At 39.2% G+C, this 18,850-nt stretch overlaps 1 protein-coding gene across 3 annotated transcripts in view; it reads right to left on the bottom strand.

The window, feature by feature from the left end:
* Positions 1-1,612: 1,612 nt before the first annotated feature.
* Positions 1,613-18,850, bottom strand: part of wu:fb13g09 (multidrug resistance-associated protein 5) — a 40,976-nt gene continuing 23,738 nt past the window's right edge. For 2 of the 3 annotated variants that reach the window (XM_032527791.1, XM_032527792.1), the window contains 22 exons: positions 18,230-18,378; positions 17,858-17,965; positions 16,864-17,214; positions 15,622-15,693; positions 15,305-15,429; positions 15,138-15,210; positions 14,779-14,982; positions 14,493-14,618; positions 14,071-14,182; positions 13,778-13,962; positions 13,234-13,380; positions 12,199-12,328; positions 11,661-11,814; positions 7,788-7,916; positions 7,453-7,639; positions 6,602-6,691; positions 5,629-5,821; positions 5,353-5,512; positions 4,505-4,583; positions 4,271-4,384; positions 3,688-3,852; positions 1,613-2,803 (listed from right to left, as the gene is read on the bottom strand). In XM_032527791.1, coding sequence (XP_032383682.1) covers positions 2,711-2,803; positions 3,688-3,852; positions 4,271-4,384; positions 4,505-4,583; positions 5,353-5,512; positions 5,629-5,821; positions 6,602-6,691; positions 7,453-7,639; positions 7,788-7,916; positions 11,661-11,814; positions 12,199-12,328; positions 13,234-13,380; positions 13,778-13,962; positions 14,071-14,182; positions 14,493-14,618; positions 14,779-14,982; positions 15,138-15,210; positions 15,305-15,429; positions 15,622-15,693; positions 16,864-17,214; positions 17,858-17,965; positions 18,230-18,378 — 3,146 coding nt within the window. In that variant the 3' untranslated portion in view covers positions 1,613-2,710. Of the gene's footprint in view, positions 2,804-3,687; positions 3,853-4,194; positions 4,385-4,504; positions 4,584-5,352; positions 5,513-5,628; positions 5,822-6,601; positions 6,692-7,452; positions 7,640-7,787; positions 7,917-11,660; positions 11,815-12,198; positions 12,329-13,233; positions 13,381-13,777; positions 13,963-14,070; positions 14,183-14,492; positions 14,619-14,778; positions 14,983-15,137; positions 15,211-15,304; positions 15,430-15,621; positions 15,694-16,863; positions 17,215-17,857; positions 17,966-18,229; positions 18,379-18,850 lie in introns of those variants that run through there. The other variant, XR_004333808.1, reaches the window with a different exon arrangement.

The raw sequence follows: 18,850 nt of genomic DNA, 5'->3' as shown, positions 1-18,850 counted from the left end.
CTTGATCCCCGAACTTCAAAATAAAGGTAATGGAGAAAACATAACGCACTTCTAGGACCTATGCTTTTTTGAGTTGTAATGATTTCTGTAACAAAACAATGTTCAAACATTAATTAACACATGCAATGTATGTATGTAATGTTTACAAAAAATGGCTCTTGTGATATTGAATTGCATCCAGCTTTCAACTAAATTATATATCATACAATCGTATACATCAACAATATGGCCTACTCATGTCCACTTACCTTATTTAGATAAGGAACGTGTTATAACAACAACACAATACAAATTTGAATATAATTCGTATTCCAGCACCATTTGCACTTTTGCATTGCCCTATGTTACTGTTTACAATCCTCAAGGAGCTGTTTGTGGAAATATGTGTATGGACCTACGTATAAAAGATAAGATAAGATTTGTATTTATCCCACACTGGGGAAATTCCTGTGCTACAGCAGCTCAAAATAAAATAAACAAATGTACACACATCAGAATAACACAAATACACATTAAGTAGACTTAGGAGAAAAAATATACATAAAGTATATGAAATGGAAATGGAAAAATATAATATAATTAGTTATAATAATAATAGTAATAAAACAACCACATTTACACAATAGACAACCTTATAAATAACCTTATAAGTATACAAACTTACATCTGTACATTTAGTCTTAGTAGCTTTAATATTTAGGTATGGTGCATGTTTCTAAATGCATGTGTTTAATTAAAATACCATACAGCAAAAGATGTTTTAACAAGTAAAACTATAGACACTTGTGTTCAAGAGAGTAGCAGGAACCAAAGCTTAATTGGGTTCCAGCAGCTTATTCCCTAGATGCAGACATCTAAAAATTGTGGTTGTCTACAATTTGTAATGTCTTCTTGTAATTGTTATTCTTATTTGTTCAAACTCAAAGAAAGACAGGTAGAATGACAAATAGGCAACAAAAAAACAAACTCAAGCATACACCAAACATTATTCCAGCAAATGCATACTATACACGTACACATCCTTGAACATCCAGTATAGAAAGCAGGTATCTGCAAGTAGATACGATTATGTCTTGTTGTGTAGCATGCGAGATCAATGCTACACAGGTAGGTAAACCCTGGATACGGAATATAAAGGCTTTGAGCTGCTGACTGTGATATTCATCAGAAAGGGGTCTGAGTAGGATAAGTATTGACTGAGGTCTCTCTCACATACGTACAGTGTAATTCTCTGTTCAGTGTAGTCCTTTAAGTTGTGTTAATAAATAAATAAATAAATATAGTATTTCCTTTCACTCATGTGCAGCGTCAAGAATTCCCACAATTGTCCTATTTTGTTAAGGAATATAAGTTGTTTGATAACAGCTGACCATTTTGACCAGTTTCCACACAGTGACAGTGCACATAATGAGCAAGCACATTGTCAGCTGTGGAACAAGTGTGTATGAAGCACCTTACTGTACGTGTCTTAAGCCACAAAAACGTTATACTATTGTTTTTAACATATGCAGTTGTACATTTTCTAGATCTGTACCGTTTTTGATGTGTACAGAGTTCCCCTTTAACATGTAAAGTAGCTAAGACTGGACATCAGCATATATGAAATATATATTTTATTGAAAGAAAATACCTTTAGAACAAAAATCAAACATTTAAAAAAAGATTACAAACTCAAGTGTACAAAGGCAATCCTGAAAAAGTATCAATTGCAATAGAAATATATTGCACTCTTCATGATTGTTCAGCACAAACTTGATTATAAGGCAGAAGTTTACAATCCCCAACTTTTGTAAAAACACATTTGAAGACACATCTTATGCTTATCAGTTTCAACTTTGTTGCACATTACATACTGTATCATGGTTTAAAACCTAATTGCAACACAGAATTACCTTGCTGGTAAAAAGAAAGAAAAACATTACCATTTGTATAAAATGTGCAGATTTTAAACTCCAGCATCTGGATTTAGAGGAAATTTCGGCTCATTCAATAACACGGTACTTGCATGCAGTCTGCAAAAAAGCATACTTACATGGCTAATTCCATTATACGGTATGACCTGAAAATGTTTACAGCTCTAGGCACATATTGCATCTGCAATGATTCACTGAAAAGACTGCATTATAACATCAAACTAGATGCATATAACATAAAAAGAAAACGATTTAAATATTTTAGCATGTTCTGGAAAGTGCCTAATGAAAATAGATTAATAGGTGATTTTTTAAGGTATACTGTAAGGTATACTGTATTGAATAATCATACATAAAAGTAATACATTCTTAACAGTAAATTCCTGCACTTTGAGGTCTTAGTTATGGAAATAAAATTACTAAAACTAATTTGTAGTCACACTGATCAGCTGGCCTCAAGAAAAAAAAGGAAGCACCACATGTCCACATTAATTATAAAGTGCTTTTGTCAGAGGCAATGCTCTGTTTCAGTACCAAATAACTCAGCAAAGAGCAGGAGTCTGTTACTTCTCCCTTTGCATAGTGAGATTTGATCTGTCCTTCAGAAGTGTGGTCCCTGGGTCTTTGGTTTGGAAATAAACAGACATTGCTACAAGGATCAGCCTGTATTTTTTAACACATCACTTTCACACCAAGGCAGGATTGAATCTATTGTGTTTTTTTGAGTGCTTTTCAGTTATTTCACTGAATATTTTGAGGCGTCACCGCTCACATCCAAAGTTCAGCTCCACAGTGTTTTATCTGCTTTGGTTTTCTGATGCTTCTATCAGCGCTCTAAATCTTGAGTTTTCATCTGCCAGCAAGGCAGCGGGACTGTCAAACTCCAAAATCTATGAGAATGAAAAGAACAAAACAGTGATCAGTACCAGCATAGAACATATACAATCAGAGGTTTAACTTAATCCTTCCATTAACTTTGTAGAGAGACCAAAAATCAAGGCATATTATTTTCTTGAAGACTATTGCAACCCAAGTTATTTAAAAAATTAAAAACATTGATTGAAAGTTTCTGTAACCAATGCTAATGGGTCTCTTAAAGGAACTTTACACTGGAATGTTGACGCTGTTGATGTGACTCAAACTATTAGACATTTTTTCTGCCATATTATACAACAGTCAGACGAACAGAGATGATATACAACAAATTAAAAGTTTGATTCAAAAGCTGTCATGGCTACACAGTTGACACCATAGCATATTAAGTGAATATGTGTTTAATGAAATATGTAAGTAGTAATAGATCATTGGGGACAACCTAATAATAACAAAATAATTTAACTTCATTAATGTCTGTGGAGAACCTGCCTTTTCACTGGCACCCGGATTGAGAATGGTTTCATGTTCACAAATTAGGGGTTATTCACACCGTGAATCTAGTCAATCCCAATGCATCCATCATGTATCCTTCTAAACTCTACACACAGATGGATCCTTTGATAGAGAGGTATACTCAGCCCATTAACATGGTTAAGGGGTGTCACTGAAGCTTGTAATCATTTGTATGCATTCCATTTTTACTACACTGTATCAAATGTCAGCTTGAACACAAGACAATCTAAGTAAAAGGTCTTTATCCAATCCATCACCTCAAAGGGAGCCATTCACACAGTTAATCAGGGGTATTTCAACTTGGGAAAGAGTTTCAGCCAAGGGACTGTATGGTGCAATCATGCAATCAGTCATGTGGCTTTGTGTGTGTGGACTGTATACACACCTGGCCGTTGTCCAGAACCATGACCCTGCTGCAGCTCATCACTGTGTTGAGACGATGGGCAATGATGAGGGTGGTGCAGTTGCCAAAGGCACAACGAATGGTCTTCTGGATGAGACGATCTGTCTCATTGTCGATGGCTGCTGTTGCCTCATCCAATATAAGAATCTAAAAAAAAAAGCAAAAGTTACAGAAATAACAACAAAGAAGTTGAGACAGAAACAACAAACGGGACATTATATTAAAGAAATGGTCACTGTGCATGTTTTTGCTGTATAAATGTCACATTATAGAATGTTATTAACACAAAAGGAGGGAAAACGTCACACTATTACTGTATGCTGCACATGCAGAGTTCATGCTTCAACAGTTTGAGTTGAGTTGAGATGCAGTTCTGATGCGTACCACTAGATGGAAGGGTTGTCTCATGCAGGGAAACATGCACACTGAGAAGTCTACTATATTGGGACTTTGTGGTTTCTTTTTATAAAACTGAGGAGAATTTCTTACTTGAGCTGCTATCCTTATCCATGTCAAACAATGTTCCACATGTAAATGTGAACTAGCTGTATTATACAATCAGCACCTTGCTGTTGCGCAGCAGAGCTCTGGCCACACAGAGTAGCTGTCGTTCTCCCACCGAGAAGTTCTCTCCGTTTTCTGTCACCTCTGAGTGAAGCGAATGAGGCAGCTGGCTGATCTGAAGAAATCCAAAGGGGTGTACAGATGTACAAGGATGAATGTTGATTGAGCTTGTTCTATTCAAGTAATGCATAATTTGGCATAATGTGTTATGGTGTTGAACCATCTTGTCGCTTACCATCTCTTTTATATGTGTCTTCTCAAGAGCTTCCCATATCTGGGAGTCAGAGTGTTGATCCCACGGGTCTAAATTGCTCCTAGAAAAAAAACATAATTGTGATATTCATTAATTGGATTAAACATTATGCCAATTTCACATTAAGAGAAGAGAAATAGTATAGTAAACTGCATATACTACACTGTTTCCCCTTAGCTGACAAACGTCAATTTTCATTTGAGGAGGAGGTAATCTGTATCCATGACGCAAAGTTTGCTCTTTTTTTTAATAAAAGCAATGCTGATGTTTGGGTTTTTGAAACAGTGTGGCCTGTCAAATTAAGCGTATCTGTTCTTTCATTTCTTACTGCCTCGCACCATTTTTGTTTCTGTTATGATTTCCCTCTGGTGTGGCTTTACATTTACACTAATAGACACAAAGTCTATATAATATTTGGCACCAGAATTAAACAGCTTTAGAAAACTATTTCAAGGCAAGTAGTGGGATATAGGTATGTATTTAAACAGGAACACAGATACAGATGTGCAATTATGCTCAGTTTTGATGTAAAAAAATTATATTTTAGTCCTTTAAACAGGCAGGTTGACTAAAGGCACATCAATGTTGAGTATCCACTGTATGGGAAGGAAGTGTTATACTTATGTAAAGACTGCTGACAGTTTGACTGCATTGTTGCACCACTAGACACTGGGGGATTTTTCTTTAGAGCAGTTGTTTAAGAGCACATTCATGGTTGAGGGCTATTTGTTTTTCATTCATTCCCTCTGCTCTTCTTTTTCATTACATTTTGTAAAGCTGGAACAATACATACGTTCCTATGCTTGGTAACAAATTATCATTTGGAATACCTGACTGTCCCGATGAAGAGCACCGGCTCTTGAGGAATGATGGCTAGCTTGCTCCGCAGGTCATCCAGACCAATCTGTGCAATATTGGTTCCGTCAATGATAATCGAGCCTCCAGTCAGCTCCACAAGTCTGAACATAGCTACACCCAGAGAGGACTTTCCTGCAAACATGTAAAGAAAAGATACTGCGTGAAGAAAAGTGTGTATTTGTTAAAAAGAGGTGTGAAAACAGGCTGAAAATGCTGCTGGCTGGGGAACAGAAATGAGTCACTTGTACCTGAACCTGTGCGGCCCACAATGCCGATGGACTCTTCAGGCAGGATGGTGAAGGACAGATTTTTAAGCACAAGTGGCAGATCATCCCGATAACGCATCTCGACATCCTGGAAGGTGATGTTTCCTCGCTGAGGCCAAGAGGGGGCAGGAGCATCTGCCTCAGGACTTTGACGGGGTGCTTCACTCTCTAGAGACTGAGATAAGGAGCAGAGATGGTATCTGGTATGCATCTCTAAATCTCTGTGGAGGTGCAAGCCCTCTGACTGAATCATAGTGCTTTTCTCTCTATGAGCTTTTCTTTGAAAAGAAAAGAAAAAGTTGAGTTGATATTCTTATCTTTGCGGTTTGATGGCAGTTGTTGTGTGAAACAAGCCCTGTCATGTAAGCTGGAGTGTGTTAAGTCCTCACACTGGGTTTCTATCTGCTTTGTGCTGTGTTTATTACACATACACAATCATATGCACACAAAAAACACAAACGAGTCTGGACATGCCAACTGCCCATAAATTCAGCTGCTGTTATTCTGGGCTGGTATGCGTTTGATGGGGTATTGTGGGTATACGTAGTTAGTAGTCGTGAGCAAGTGGAAAAACACTCAAGGTGAATCTGAGATGGCGTTGAAAAGTTGGGATATTTATTGTTAACCCAAGTAAGGCAGATAAAGCAAAATAGTGTTACAAAACAAATTTAATTAAAGAAAGCAAAAACAAAACACTTTCATCGAAATAAAAGAAGTTGACGTAAGAGTAAAAAGGATATATAATACACATAAAAAAAATACACTGTTTCCTATTGACCTAAAGACAAGTCATTTCTGAGGGCATCCTACGGACTTACGCCCTACTCGTGACGGCAGCCATGCGCTCTGTCACATGGGGGAGAGTCTAGAAAGCGTCCCAGTTTATTTCATCATGTACAATGTGCCTGAGTGCCACATAATCCACCTTCCTCACTGTGCTAATCAATGCTCTTACCTTTATATAATGATTGATCCTCTCAACTGATGTAAACCGAGCTTCAGTCTCTGTGAGCAGCCGCATGGTAAACTGCAACAACCCGGTCAGCTGGAGGTAAAAGAAAAGCAGCAAGAGGTTGAAGGTTGGAAACACTGTTGTTGGAAGGTGGAAACACTGTTACAACAATTATCATGAAACACGTGGAATTTACCATGTGCTGCTCCCCTTCATTGAATGAGCAGTAAAACAATCAAAATAATTAAAAAATTTAATTTAATTTAATTTAAAAAATAATAATAAAACCATAGATTGGACACTAAAATATTATTAATAATAAGACAGGCTGTGGAAGTCGCTTGCATGCATACAGTACTTTCATGCATCCCCCTCCAAAAAGAAATTGAGGGCGGCTGAATATGTAAATGATGGCTTTTTAAAGTGAGACTACAGTGTGTAACCTCTGCTGAAGAACAGCCACTTTTGATGCTAAACAAATGGTATACTAAACTGCTGTTTAGCTAAATGCTATAATACTATAAGAGGCACTTTTATAGCAGCTGTTAAAAACAAAAGGGGCTTTTCTTTGCCACATTTCTTTTTTTTTCACGGCTTTGTATTGCCTATTTTTATTAGAGCAGCTGTAGAATGTGAGGAAAGAGGTGAGAGAAAGAGCGGGGATGACACACAGAAAAGGCCTGTTGGTCAGATTGGAACCTGAGCCGCTGCCAAGGACTCAACCTAAATGGAGCGTATGCTCTACTGGGTGAGCGTCATATTTATAATCCTGTCTGCAACCTACCTTCTTTTCAACCTTTCAAGACTACTCGGGCTGCCAGTGTCTGTGTTACTACATGTAATTTTTTACAAACCTGCACTGCGTACGATATGGCGAGGCCTGCATAGGCTGGAGGTATCTGATTGTGCATGAAGACAATGCAAAGGGCTACACCAGTGATAAGAAAGATGCTGACAAGGTCCAGGCGGACAGCGAGCCAACGCATAGCGCAACTGAAGAGGTAGTTGGAGGCCTGGCTGTTGTCGACTAATTCCTGATATCTGGAAAAAGAGAGATAAACTCATTTAAACTATAGCAAAAGCAAGAAGAACTCCATCCTGCCATGCTTGCAGAGAAGAAGTCTAGTATGAGGTTTTGGTGTATTGTAATTTAATGATCTCCATCTCTGACAGGCATCATTATACTCACCGTTGGAGGAAGTCATGCCCTCTTCCATAGGCATGTATTGTGGAGAGTCCCTGAATACTGCTGGTGATGTGAGAGGTGAGTGGTGATTGGCTGATGTTCTCTAGGTGCTTCAGCTCGCGAATCAAAACCCTGGAAATAGAAAAAGATTATCTTCTAAATTTAATTTCTTACTAAAGGAATTTATTTAATAATACCACTATTTTGTAAATATGTGATTAAAAATGATCAAATACAGGTGTTTGCAAAGTGTTAATATCTGTTGGACCTCTAGCTGTTTTTCTAGTGTCTATAACCTGATTCATATTTTGATGACTGAAAGGTTTACTGTCTTAAATGATTTATTCTTATTTACAGGCAACATTTGTTGTCGCATACAGCAAACATCTCCTCACTATTTTGCGAGGTGCCTGTCCCCAGAACACACTTTAAAAAAACGTGGTCTCTGTAGACAGCCCAGGTTCCACAAACGCCAACAAAAATAAACTGTGCCCACCTGCACCACGAAGCATACACAAACAGTGTTCCAGGGTTCCAGCCAATAACTGACAAGAAAGATTTGGGGGTGGGGGTGAGTAGTTAGTGTGTGGAAGCACAGAAGGGAGGGGGAGGGGACGGGATGAGGAGAAGGGAGGACAGAGCTAGTCTCGTTTTGTTTGAAAATACTTTGAACGTCAACAAGAAGTAACGTCTCCCAACATTGCTTAGAGTATGGAGCTAGAATTGTTTCTTTATTACATGCGAGAAAATAAATGATCTGAGATATAAAAAAAAAGGTTTGAGAAAAAAAGTTATCACACTGATAGCAAAAAAAGCATTTTACGAGAGGGAAAAAAAATATTTGAGAGAAAAAGTTTTCATACCAATAGCAAAAAAAATGTCTCTTCAAAATACTTTTTTAAACTCTCAAATATATATTTTTTGCTAACAGTGTGAAAAAAATATTTTTCTCAATTTCTGTTCTCGTCTCAGGATTTTTCTCTTAATGTGAAAATAGTGTCATGGGCGGGGCCACGTTCCTATTGGCCAGTTGGGTGAGCACTGTCTTGTCTTGGTAGTCCATCTGTATCATTACACCATTGTCACGCTGGAGATCAGATCAGGTCGAGGTCGGCAGCAAAGCTTTCTAGCAATGTTTCCACGCTGGCTAAGACCCACTGATGGCGGTCCGTCTGCGGCTGCTGGACCTGGAGCTCACCGCCAGTGTTTCAGTTTGACTGTTAAAAAGTGTTTAGATAATTAAAATGTATTTATTTAGAAGTGGGCTGGGTGCTAGTTATCTATCCATGATGGTGACAATGGTGTAATGATTCAGATGCACTCCCAAGACAAGACGGTGCACACCCAACCGGCCAATAGGAACGTGGCCCCGCCCATGACACTATTTCACATCGAGAGAAAAATCCTGAGACGAGAGCAAAAATTGACTTAGTTTTTGAGAGCGAGAAGAAAAACGTTTTGAGAGAAACCGTTTGTTTTTTTTTAGAGAATTTCTTTTCCCACTGATAGCAAAAAATATATATTTGAGAGTTTTTTGCTATTCGTATAAAAACTTTTTCTCTTGAATATTTTTTTATCTCACATAAAATGCTTTTTGCTATCAGTGTGATATCTTTTCCTCTCAAACATTTTTTTCTTCTCTCAGATTATTCATTTTCTCACATGTAATAAAGAAACAATTCTAGCTCCATATTAGAGCACCTTTAAAAATGGAAAACCCAATGAGCAACACTAAATCCTACTATAAGCCACAGCAAGCCCTGTCAAATGACCTGTGATGTACAAACCTTTGTAAAGGCAATTGGGTCTGGTTTTAAGATCTAAAGTTTCACATTTTGGTCAAACTGATATTGCTGCGGGAGCTGAAAGAGCACAGACAGTACACCTGTGTACGGAAGCACCCCTAAAGGATGAAGGAATGGAAAATGCATCAGCTCTAATGATGCAGTTGTGTGGCAAATAGATAATGATGACAGGGTGGAGAGAGCAATATATGGTCCCCTGTTTGTGATGCATGTGCAATATTGTAAGCACCATCTCACACAGACGGCCATACAATTGGCAGCCAGAGAGACGCCAGACTCAACGGAGTAGTGTAAACGAGAGAGGTCTATTGACTGAAGGAGAGAGGGGGGTGTCTTTCTACTTTCAGACACCAAGATAGAATGGATGGAGCATGTGAATTACAAAGCTCCTATGAATCATTTGGTTTTCTCATAAAAGCCCAGAAGAGAGGGGGAAATAACATGACACTTCCTCGCTTGGAGGATGTGATCCAGACAAACATGTTTATGCCATGGGCAATTTCATTTCAGAATTCAATAAAAAGCTGCTTTAGAAGTGGGTAATTTCAATGGGAGATCCAGTTTGATGCAACATCTATATATATCCTGGGATGTTGTGACTTTGTAAGATATAGTATTTCATTATTTTAAAGTGTTGCCAAGGGTGATCACTACCTTTTGGTAACAGCTGGGGAATATCTCTTCCTCTTGGTTCTTGTGTGCTTAATAGTCTATCAAAGTTCAACATTAATTCCACTTACATTGCCTACAAGTGTCTCTTAAAAGATAAATGAAGACATTTTAAAACTAAATTGATCCCTCAGGAGACAAACTGGTATGAGATCTTATTAAAGAAGTCAAGAATTACAGTTTATGAGAAGGCAAGACATTAAGTGTTCATATCTGCACAAGGGAAGAGGACGCTGTGTGTGATCTGGGAGCAGGTTTCCCCCCAAAATTTTGTGCTTTGCCACACAAATATCATACATTTAATTTGGCATTACTTATAATGGAAAGCTACAAATGTACTGTTTGTATGTATAATAACATTAGACACATATATATTTTGCTTTCGTACTTTCTGGCATTACACCAGCACAACAATAACACAGAGTATCACGTTGTTATTGATCTCTTAGATACAGGAAAGATACTGTGGTTATTTCCCAAGATACCAGCAAGGTGTTGTTCCCCACAGTGAATCCACCTTTATCGCACAACTGCTGCAAATAATGACTAAAGCAGAGTCATCAGATAATCCAGGGCGTTCCTGCAACATTTGCTGCAACAGAAGCTGTGAAAATTGTAATCAATGACCAATAACACTCCCATACTTGCAGATAAAGATTATCCCTGCACCTCTTTTACTGTTATTTACCTTCAGTACCCACCAATAAAGGTTGCTGATTAGAATAAGTATGAATCCCCAATCAGTTTAATCAATTATTATGGGTTGTGCTACCATGTATGTTGTTGCTTGTACAAGACAATATGCATAGCAATACAAAGCTAATCACATTCACCACATGCTCCACGTCCTTTGTAACTGGCAGCATTGTTTGTTCATGATACTTGTTTTAATTAAATATTTAATCAATTGTCTCTTTGTAAAGTAAATAATGCACACTCACCATGCTAAAATCAAACAAAATAACCCTTTTACAGCAGAAGCTGTCAGAAAAAAATAAACCCACTGTAGACTACAATATGCATCTAGCAGCTTAAGACCTAGATATGTGTCTCAGGACTTGGCAGAGAACTAAAAATGACTCCAAACAAATGCAAATGTCGCTCTGTGTCTGCTGGCAATTGTTTGCTTACACATCCGCCCTTTCAACTTTATAAGCCAGTATGTTCTGTGTCAGCTCATTTGGATGTTTTTCTGCCCCAGTGGACAAAAATCAACAAATGCTGCTTTAAGTCACTAGTTGCCACTTAAAGTAACTTTGAGCACTTGATGCTTATTAATCACCTGTAGCCGGTAACACTGTTCAGATGCCTCTGAGGGAGATGAAGTGTAATGTGCAGTCTGTTTGAATTTCAGGCTCAATGCCAATAGCAATGATAACAACAGGAGTAATGAGAGTCTGACCTGCAGATACGGTTGACAATGTAGAGAAAGGCTCCCAGTGGCAAGATGCAGATCAGGAACCAGGGGAAGACGATTCCCATCATTCCGAAACAAAACAGCACCAGGGTCATGTTCTGCAGCAGCATCTCAGCTTGCATGGTGAGACGTACATCAACTTTGGAGAGGAGACATATTGTAAATGAAACACACTGTGTTGTGTGGTGTTGGATCCATCTCTTTATGTGAAGAAAACCTTCTCTTTGTTACCCCCTAAGTGTCTTTTAGTGTTTTGTGTTACCAAAAAAGAGAAAGAGACACTCTTTAGGAGTATACAAACATATTATATGTAGAAACAAAACCAACCATCCAAAAAAACAGCAACCCGCAAAACCAACATGCAAAGACACCAGTAAAGTGTTTAACAGAAAGCCATGCTAAGCAAAATACTCCATGTGAAACCACACTGTGTCTTGGCAGTACACCTTGTCAACCAAGGTGACTTCACTGACTGAGAGCTCTCTTGGGGGAAGGTTCACAGTCAAGACAAATCAAGTCTCACCCTCATCCATGTCTCTGGAGAAGCGGGTCAGGATACGACCCAGAGGTGTTGTATCAAAGAAGTGCATGGGGCTGAGGAGGAGCCGGTAGAACAGCTTGTCGTGGAGCACAGAGGCAGCCTTTATCGTACACTGTCAACACAAAACAACAGTCGTGGTTGAACATGAGACCTGACATGAAAACAAACAACTTTAAGAAACATATGGAAAGAATCACGGCTTGGATAAACAGACGGTTGGAAGGAAATCATCTGTCAATGTGCTCAGCCCCAAACACAAAAACACACAATGGATAAATACAGTGGCACTCATATGTTGCCTGTAGATATTAAATTGGTACTTCACCATATGCTAAGCATGTGCACTGTGGTGGGTTGTTATTTTTTTCCTCGCACAAGGCAAGCTGTCAAATCTTCATTTATAATGAGTTTCTGGGAGGCATGACATAAAGGTCATGACCTAATGAGCAAGAGACATTTCACCAATAGGACAGAAATTACATGTGGCAGCAGAGAACAAATTAATTCTATTAATGGAATATTCAACACTCCCAAAGATCTCATCACAGCTAGGGGTAAAGAAAGATTAGCCATGTTTGAAAAATTAGCAATTTCAAGTGGCACACATTAACGTGAGGACCTAACCTCTGCAATGCAGTGTCAGGATGGGTTAGCTTGAAAACGAGGCACACCCAAAGGGGTACTGACACAGACACACAGACACGCACACACACGCACACGCACACACACACACACACACACACACACACACACACAGAGAGTTGTAAAGCTGTAAGACATGGCAGTAGCGGACAGATAAATGGATTTGGCCTACGGGCATTTTCAATTAGACCACTCGAAGCATGAGAGCATGAAAACATGACAATAAAGACAATTAGGGAGTAGCACTGTTTAACTGTACACCACTGATTTCTGAACTTTTAATATTCCTTATCACACCACTATGTTTCAAAGTTCATCAGTGACTGATTAGACAAAGCATGTGTCAGAAGAACAGGAATGTCTGAGGAAGCTTACCTTCACAAACACCAGCCCTCTCATTGTCTTCAGCAGCAATGCAGCTCCCATGGAAACAACGTAAACAGTTGAATAGTACTGAATGTGAGGGTTGAGTCTCATGCTGTTGCTTGCCATCGTTTCATTTACCAAGATCAATGATGTGTTCTGAGGGCATAGAGCAACAAATTACTAAAAGTGAGGGGATAAAAAAATCCAATTTCTCCCCATGTAGGAATTTTGCCTCTAATGAAACTGAGAAAAATACTTTGGAATACAAAAAGCACATGAAAATCAGTCAGTTCAATGATGTTTACCATTCCAAGCACATTTCTCAATAGCAGCCAACGCCTGCTTTGCTGCACATCTGTTTCTTCACTGCTCGTGTTTGTTTTTAATTAAGTTTACCATAGTGCCGTTACTTTTTTAATCATGCACATTCAGATTAATGCTCAGTCTGCTGCCACAACTCACTGAAGCATAGTAGTTATCTTTCTTTTGGGAGCTAAATACACACTAAAAAGAGGCGTCTATTATAGTAAAGCAGAATCGTCTCCAAACTCACCCCTTTGCCCTGCTTTATCCAGTAGCTGAGCCACCAGTTACTGAAAGCTATGCTGCCTGTGGTGGAGAGGAAGAGAAAGATGTTGATGATGAAGATGATTGGACCTCCTGCTGCTTTGATGTAAGCACCATACACAGACCAGGCGACTGCACCAGAGCCCTTCTCCTCAGCTTTCATCAGTCGTTCTGAATAAAAGATGCAAGAAAGAAGTTACATGTTAAACATTCTCAAGAAAAATAAGTGTTTAGCATTTATTCTACATGTGGAGCATGAAAAGTGGCAGGGTCTCTCACCTCCTTTCTCGCTTTCTACCCTTGGTCGGACCTTGGCATCATCAACAGCACTGTCAGCCTTTTCTGCACCTGCCCTCCACTGTTTGTTTTTTAAATTCTCTTTTACCAGATTCTAGAAGACAAAAAGGTAAGGAAAGAAAGTGAGCTTTCAAACATGACACAAATCACAGCAGCTGTAACAACAACACACTGCAAGTCATTTAAACAGAGATATCAGTGACAGAGTCTTTAGCAGCTCACCAGTAAATCAATGCATGCATAAATAATGAAAAGCCATGTATGCATTAACATTTCCAGATATTGGGCCCGCCTTTCTGGGTTTATAAATTATTCAGCTAATGTCCAATGTTTTTTGTGTAGTTGAGGTAAAGATGCCTTACTCAAAAGAGCTGGCCTGGTGCCTCATGTGCCCCTGGCCTTACCTCCTGTAGCGTGCTGTTGAATAGGCTGGCATAGTCACGCTCTTTACCCATTAGCTGAGCATGGGTGCCATGCTCGGAAATCTGCCCATCCTTCATCAGAATAATGTTGTCACACTCAGACAGATACTAGAAAAGAAAAAAGAAAAACAGAGGCCAACGTTAATTTGATAACATTTCCATGATGGTGAAACCAGAAAATGTACATAAGTTTGTTTGTATGCTTTGGAAGAAATACACATTTTGAATGGAAATGAGTTTCGCTAGAAATTTACAGACAGTCTCTTACCTGCAGCTGGTGGGTTACAAAGAGCACCGTCTTGCCTTTTGCGGCACCCCTGATAGCTTTATGGAAGACATGGTTACCCACACGAGCATCAACAGCGCTGAGCGGGTCATCCAGGAGAAGTATGGGCCGCTCACTGTAGAGGGCACGTGCCAGGCTCACTCTCTGACGCTGTCCTCCACTCAGGTTGGTACCTCTCTCTCCAATCTAGAAAGAGAAAGTAAAAAAACAAAGCTCCATAAAAAACTCTTCTGGTTGCACTGAAAACAATTGAAAACAGTCACACACAGTTGCATACAGTAAAACTGTTGCACACATAATTTCACCACAGACTAAGAGTAAAGAAGAAAAAAATCAGATACCTCAGTCATATCTCCATATGGAAGCTCTGCAAGGTCTGGGAGAAGGCAGCAGGCTTCCAGGACAGCTTTATATCTGATAAGGAAATATGTTGAATTAGGGATACTGCAAGTTTCAACCTTCATTGCGTTTATTCTTCATAACATCATGAACCTGTGGCTCATCTTACTTTTCTAAGTCATACTCGTTTCCAAACAAGATATTCTCCTTCAGTGACTCATTGAGGATCCAGGCTTGTTGTGGAACGTAAGCAAAGCCACCATTGACAGCTACATTACCCTCTAACAGGGTCATCTGCAACACAAAACCAGACGGCTGGAAGCAGAGGAAACCCTTTAAACATTCCTTTTCATATTGTGGGTTGTTGTGTGGCATGGGGTGAAAATAAAAGTTTCAGAAAGACCATGGTTGTTGTTGAAGGTTGTTGTTGTTGTTGTTATTGATGTCTATGCTGTTTAAAGGGGAAACTAAACTCAACAATCTTACCTGTCCCAGTAGAGCAGACAGAAGGGAGCTTTTTCCACTACCGACACCTCCACAGATTCCAACCAGTGAACCCTAAAAAAGGGATATAAACAGTGGCATTGTGGGAATTACATGAAGCAGGAAAAGGTTTGTCAAACGGCTTACGCGTGATTCATGCTTCTGCATGAAATCTACGCTGTGGCTACGTACATAGGTACACCACCCTAAGGTGGACCTTATGTAGCTTGACGTGCACCTCTCAAAATATATAATACGTTGCGGCGATGGATGTCTTTTAGCCGTCACTTCGTTTGTCTCACTATGACTCTAGAGTCGCTACTTGCTCCAAAGATAATCAACATCACTCTCTCACTTTCCCTTGCTTCACCACACACACACACACACACACACACACACACACACACACACACACACACACACACACACACACACACACGTCTAGACGCCAATGTTGGGCAAGCTATTTTAAAAAATAACTAGTTTCAGGTACTAGTTACTTCTTCCAAAAAAGTACCTAATTTAATTATTTATGATAAATATGAATATTATGATAAAATGGACACTTAATACCATACAATATTAACAGAAACAATGTACACAAATCTAAACCATTTTAATGTTGTTGTGGGACAAAGTGAGATTAGCATCCAATCAAATGCCACATATGTAGACATTATCCATCCAAAAAACACATTACATATTTTGGAACTTTGGATATTTATTGCCCCTCATTTAGGCTCGCCATACCTGTCTTTTGTTGACTGACTCATTGTTCGTTGTGTGTCTGACTATGTGTGTTTTCGAACACCCGCCCAACTCTACCTCTGATTGGCTTACTATGAAATTTAACTCAACCTCAGCCAATCATCAGCATTTATGCGCTTGTCTCGTGCATAGACAAGGAAGAACCAAGGAAGAACAGTAAAAAAGTCTTTGCTTTTCGGTTCAGACATCTAGTTGGTCTGATGGAAAAAACAGCTTCAATTATTGTAACGTGCCACATTTTTTAGCAATAACAGCGTTATTAAGATGGGAAGAGTAAATAATTAGATTACTTGTTACTGAAAAAAGTAATGCTGTTAGTAACACCATTATTCCCATTACTGCTAGATGCACACACCAACGCACAAGTAAAAACTTCAAGCCACTTACGTAGGCTACAGCGAAAGCTCTGCGTGGCGCCTCTGCAGAACCATAAATTACGCTTCAATCCACTTAATTTACTGTATATGTTTGTGTTACCGTCTTAATGCGTTGGTCAATGCGGTGCAGGGTCTTGTGCAGTGGAGGTCGCATGCTTTGAGTGGAGGAGATGGTACTTTGTTGACTCTCCTGCTCCATATTTGTGAGGAGACTTTGTGCATTTGGACCTTCCTTGTTTACTTTGCTGTCCTCTGTGGAAAAGTCCAGGCTGAGCTTCTCTCTGCGCAGCACGCGCATCATTCCTCCTAGCTTCTTGGGACGTGGATTAGGTTTTGCAGGTGGAGAGCGTGCCTTTTCCCAAGCCAGTGTTGCATCCTGAAATTCCACTGCATTGTTAGGATCCTCCATTTTGATCAAGACAATCTCTCTGTCATCAATCATAAAGAGCCTCTGTGAAGACAGATACCAGGGGTTAATTTATGCAACAATTGATTTTAACCACACAATTATTTATGTTTTCAAATGTGTGCTTGCAAAATGACAATTGAGTACTTTTTTCTTTTGTGCATGACGAAAATAAATAAATGAAAACAAGCAAAGGGTTTCTGCCTTTGCTAATGTTAAAGCAAAGATTGATTAAACGTGGTTAAACATAATTGAGGTTGTGCTATGTTATGAGACATGTATTACTCATCCTTATGCTTAAGGTACAGTTATTCCTAGCCTCATTACTTTGCACTGTATTAAAGTAAAAACATAGAACGCCACAAGCCTTTTGGGGCATCCTTGGCATAAATGCTTGCTTACTCAACCCTAGCTGGCTCTGTGAAACCATCTCTCACTAACATGCAACTTTTACCATGTGTTTGAAATACACTATGTCAAAAATGTCAGTATGTGGTGTGGGCAGATGTGTGAGGCACCTTTTGATTGGTTGAGAATCGTAAATCCCGCTTGCACTGACATACTGTATCCACAGTCAAAACTTAAACTGGGGGTTTTAAATTACATACTGTACTTAACAGAGTTATTTTAAATAAAAGCAATTTAGGTGGCTTTGTGACAGAGATGATTGACAGTTTATTGTTCTTACCTGAAATCTTTTGACTGCAACAGCACCCTCTGACAGTGACCTCACAGCTAGTGGTGTGACTTTCAGGGAAAAGGTCATGGAGTTGAAAACTGCAACCACAGTGAAAGCCTGAGGTAGAATGAGATGGAGACAATTATTTACAAAAATGTTCACCTGACTTTAAAATCTATAAATGCTCAACTCAAATTGAAAAAATATTCATTTAATGTAAATAATCTTTTTTTAATATAACAAAACATTAGGAAATATCAATTTGGTAGAACTTTATGGTTAGCAAAAACATATACCAAGCATGTTTCCAGTGAAGACACATTAATCCAAAATTTAAATATGCAGTGAACGTAGTGACTACAGGTTCCCATATCTAAATACCTGAGCTGCAGTAAGGTCATTGCCCAAAGCCATATGTAGGGTGAAAGTGCACACGCATGCTATCACCATGACGACGGGAGCCACACCCACTGTGAGGCTCTGGATGACCCCAGCTCTCTCCAGTATCCCCCTCTCTTCTGATCGCACCTCTTTTGAGGAGATAAGAGAGAGAGAGCGATGATCAAAAGGCAAAGATGTGCAGAAAGAGAGAGAAAATTAAGTTAGTGTTGAGTGACTCCCAAAGGCTTCTCCAGTGAACATTCAATCAACAACACCATAAGAGTCTCTAAACAGTACAGAGTGGGTAGACAGAAATAGATACAAGAGGGAGGACGAGGGCCCCACATCCATATTTGGTATGAAAAGGGCTTCAAAACCTGCTGAACCTTGATATCGGCACAAGTCTAATGCCCAAATCCTGCCCCCCTTCCTCCATATTTGTATATCCCGAATGCACACCGCTAGCTGCTTTGTTGACCCAGTTCACTGGGTGCAAATACTGGAATGAAAAGCTTGTGCATCTTTAATTCAGACCCAGCAGCACTGTGTGTGAAATATGAGAACTCCCTCCTCCTGGTACATGTTATTCTCCATGGGATTTGCTTTGGATGTTATGTGTGT

This window comes from Etheostoma spectabile, chromosome 10 (genome assembly GCF_008692095.1).
Source record: "Etheostoma spectabile isolate EspeVRDwgs_2016 chromosome 10, UIUC_Espe_1.0, whole genome shotgun sequence".
NCBI lineage: Eukaryota > Metazoa > Chordata > Actinopteri > Perciformes > Percidae > Etheostoma > Etheostoma spectabile.
This window is presented reverse-complemented; position numbering and strand designations above follow the sequence as displayed.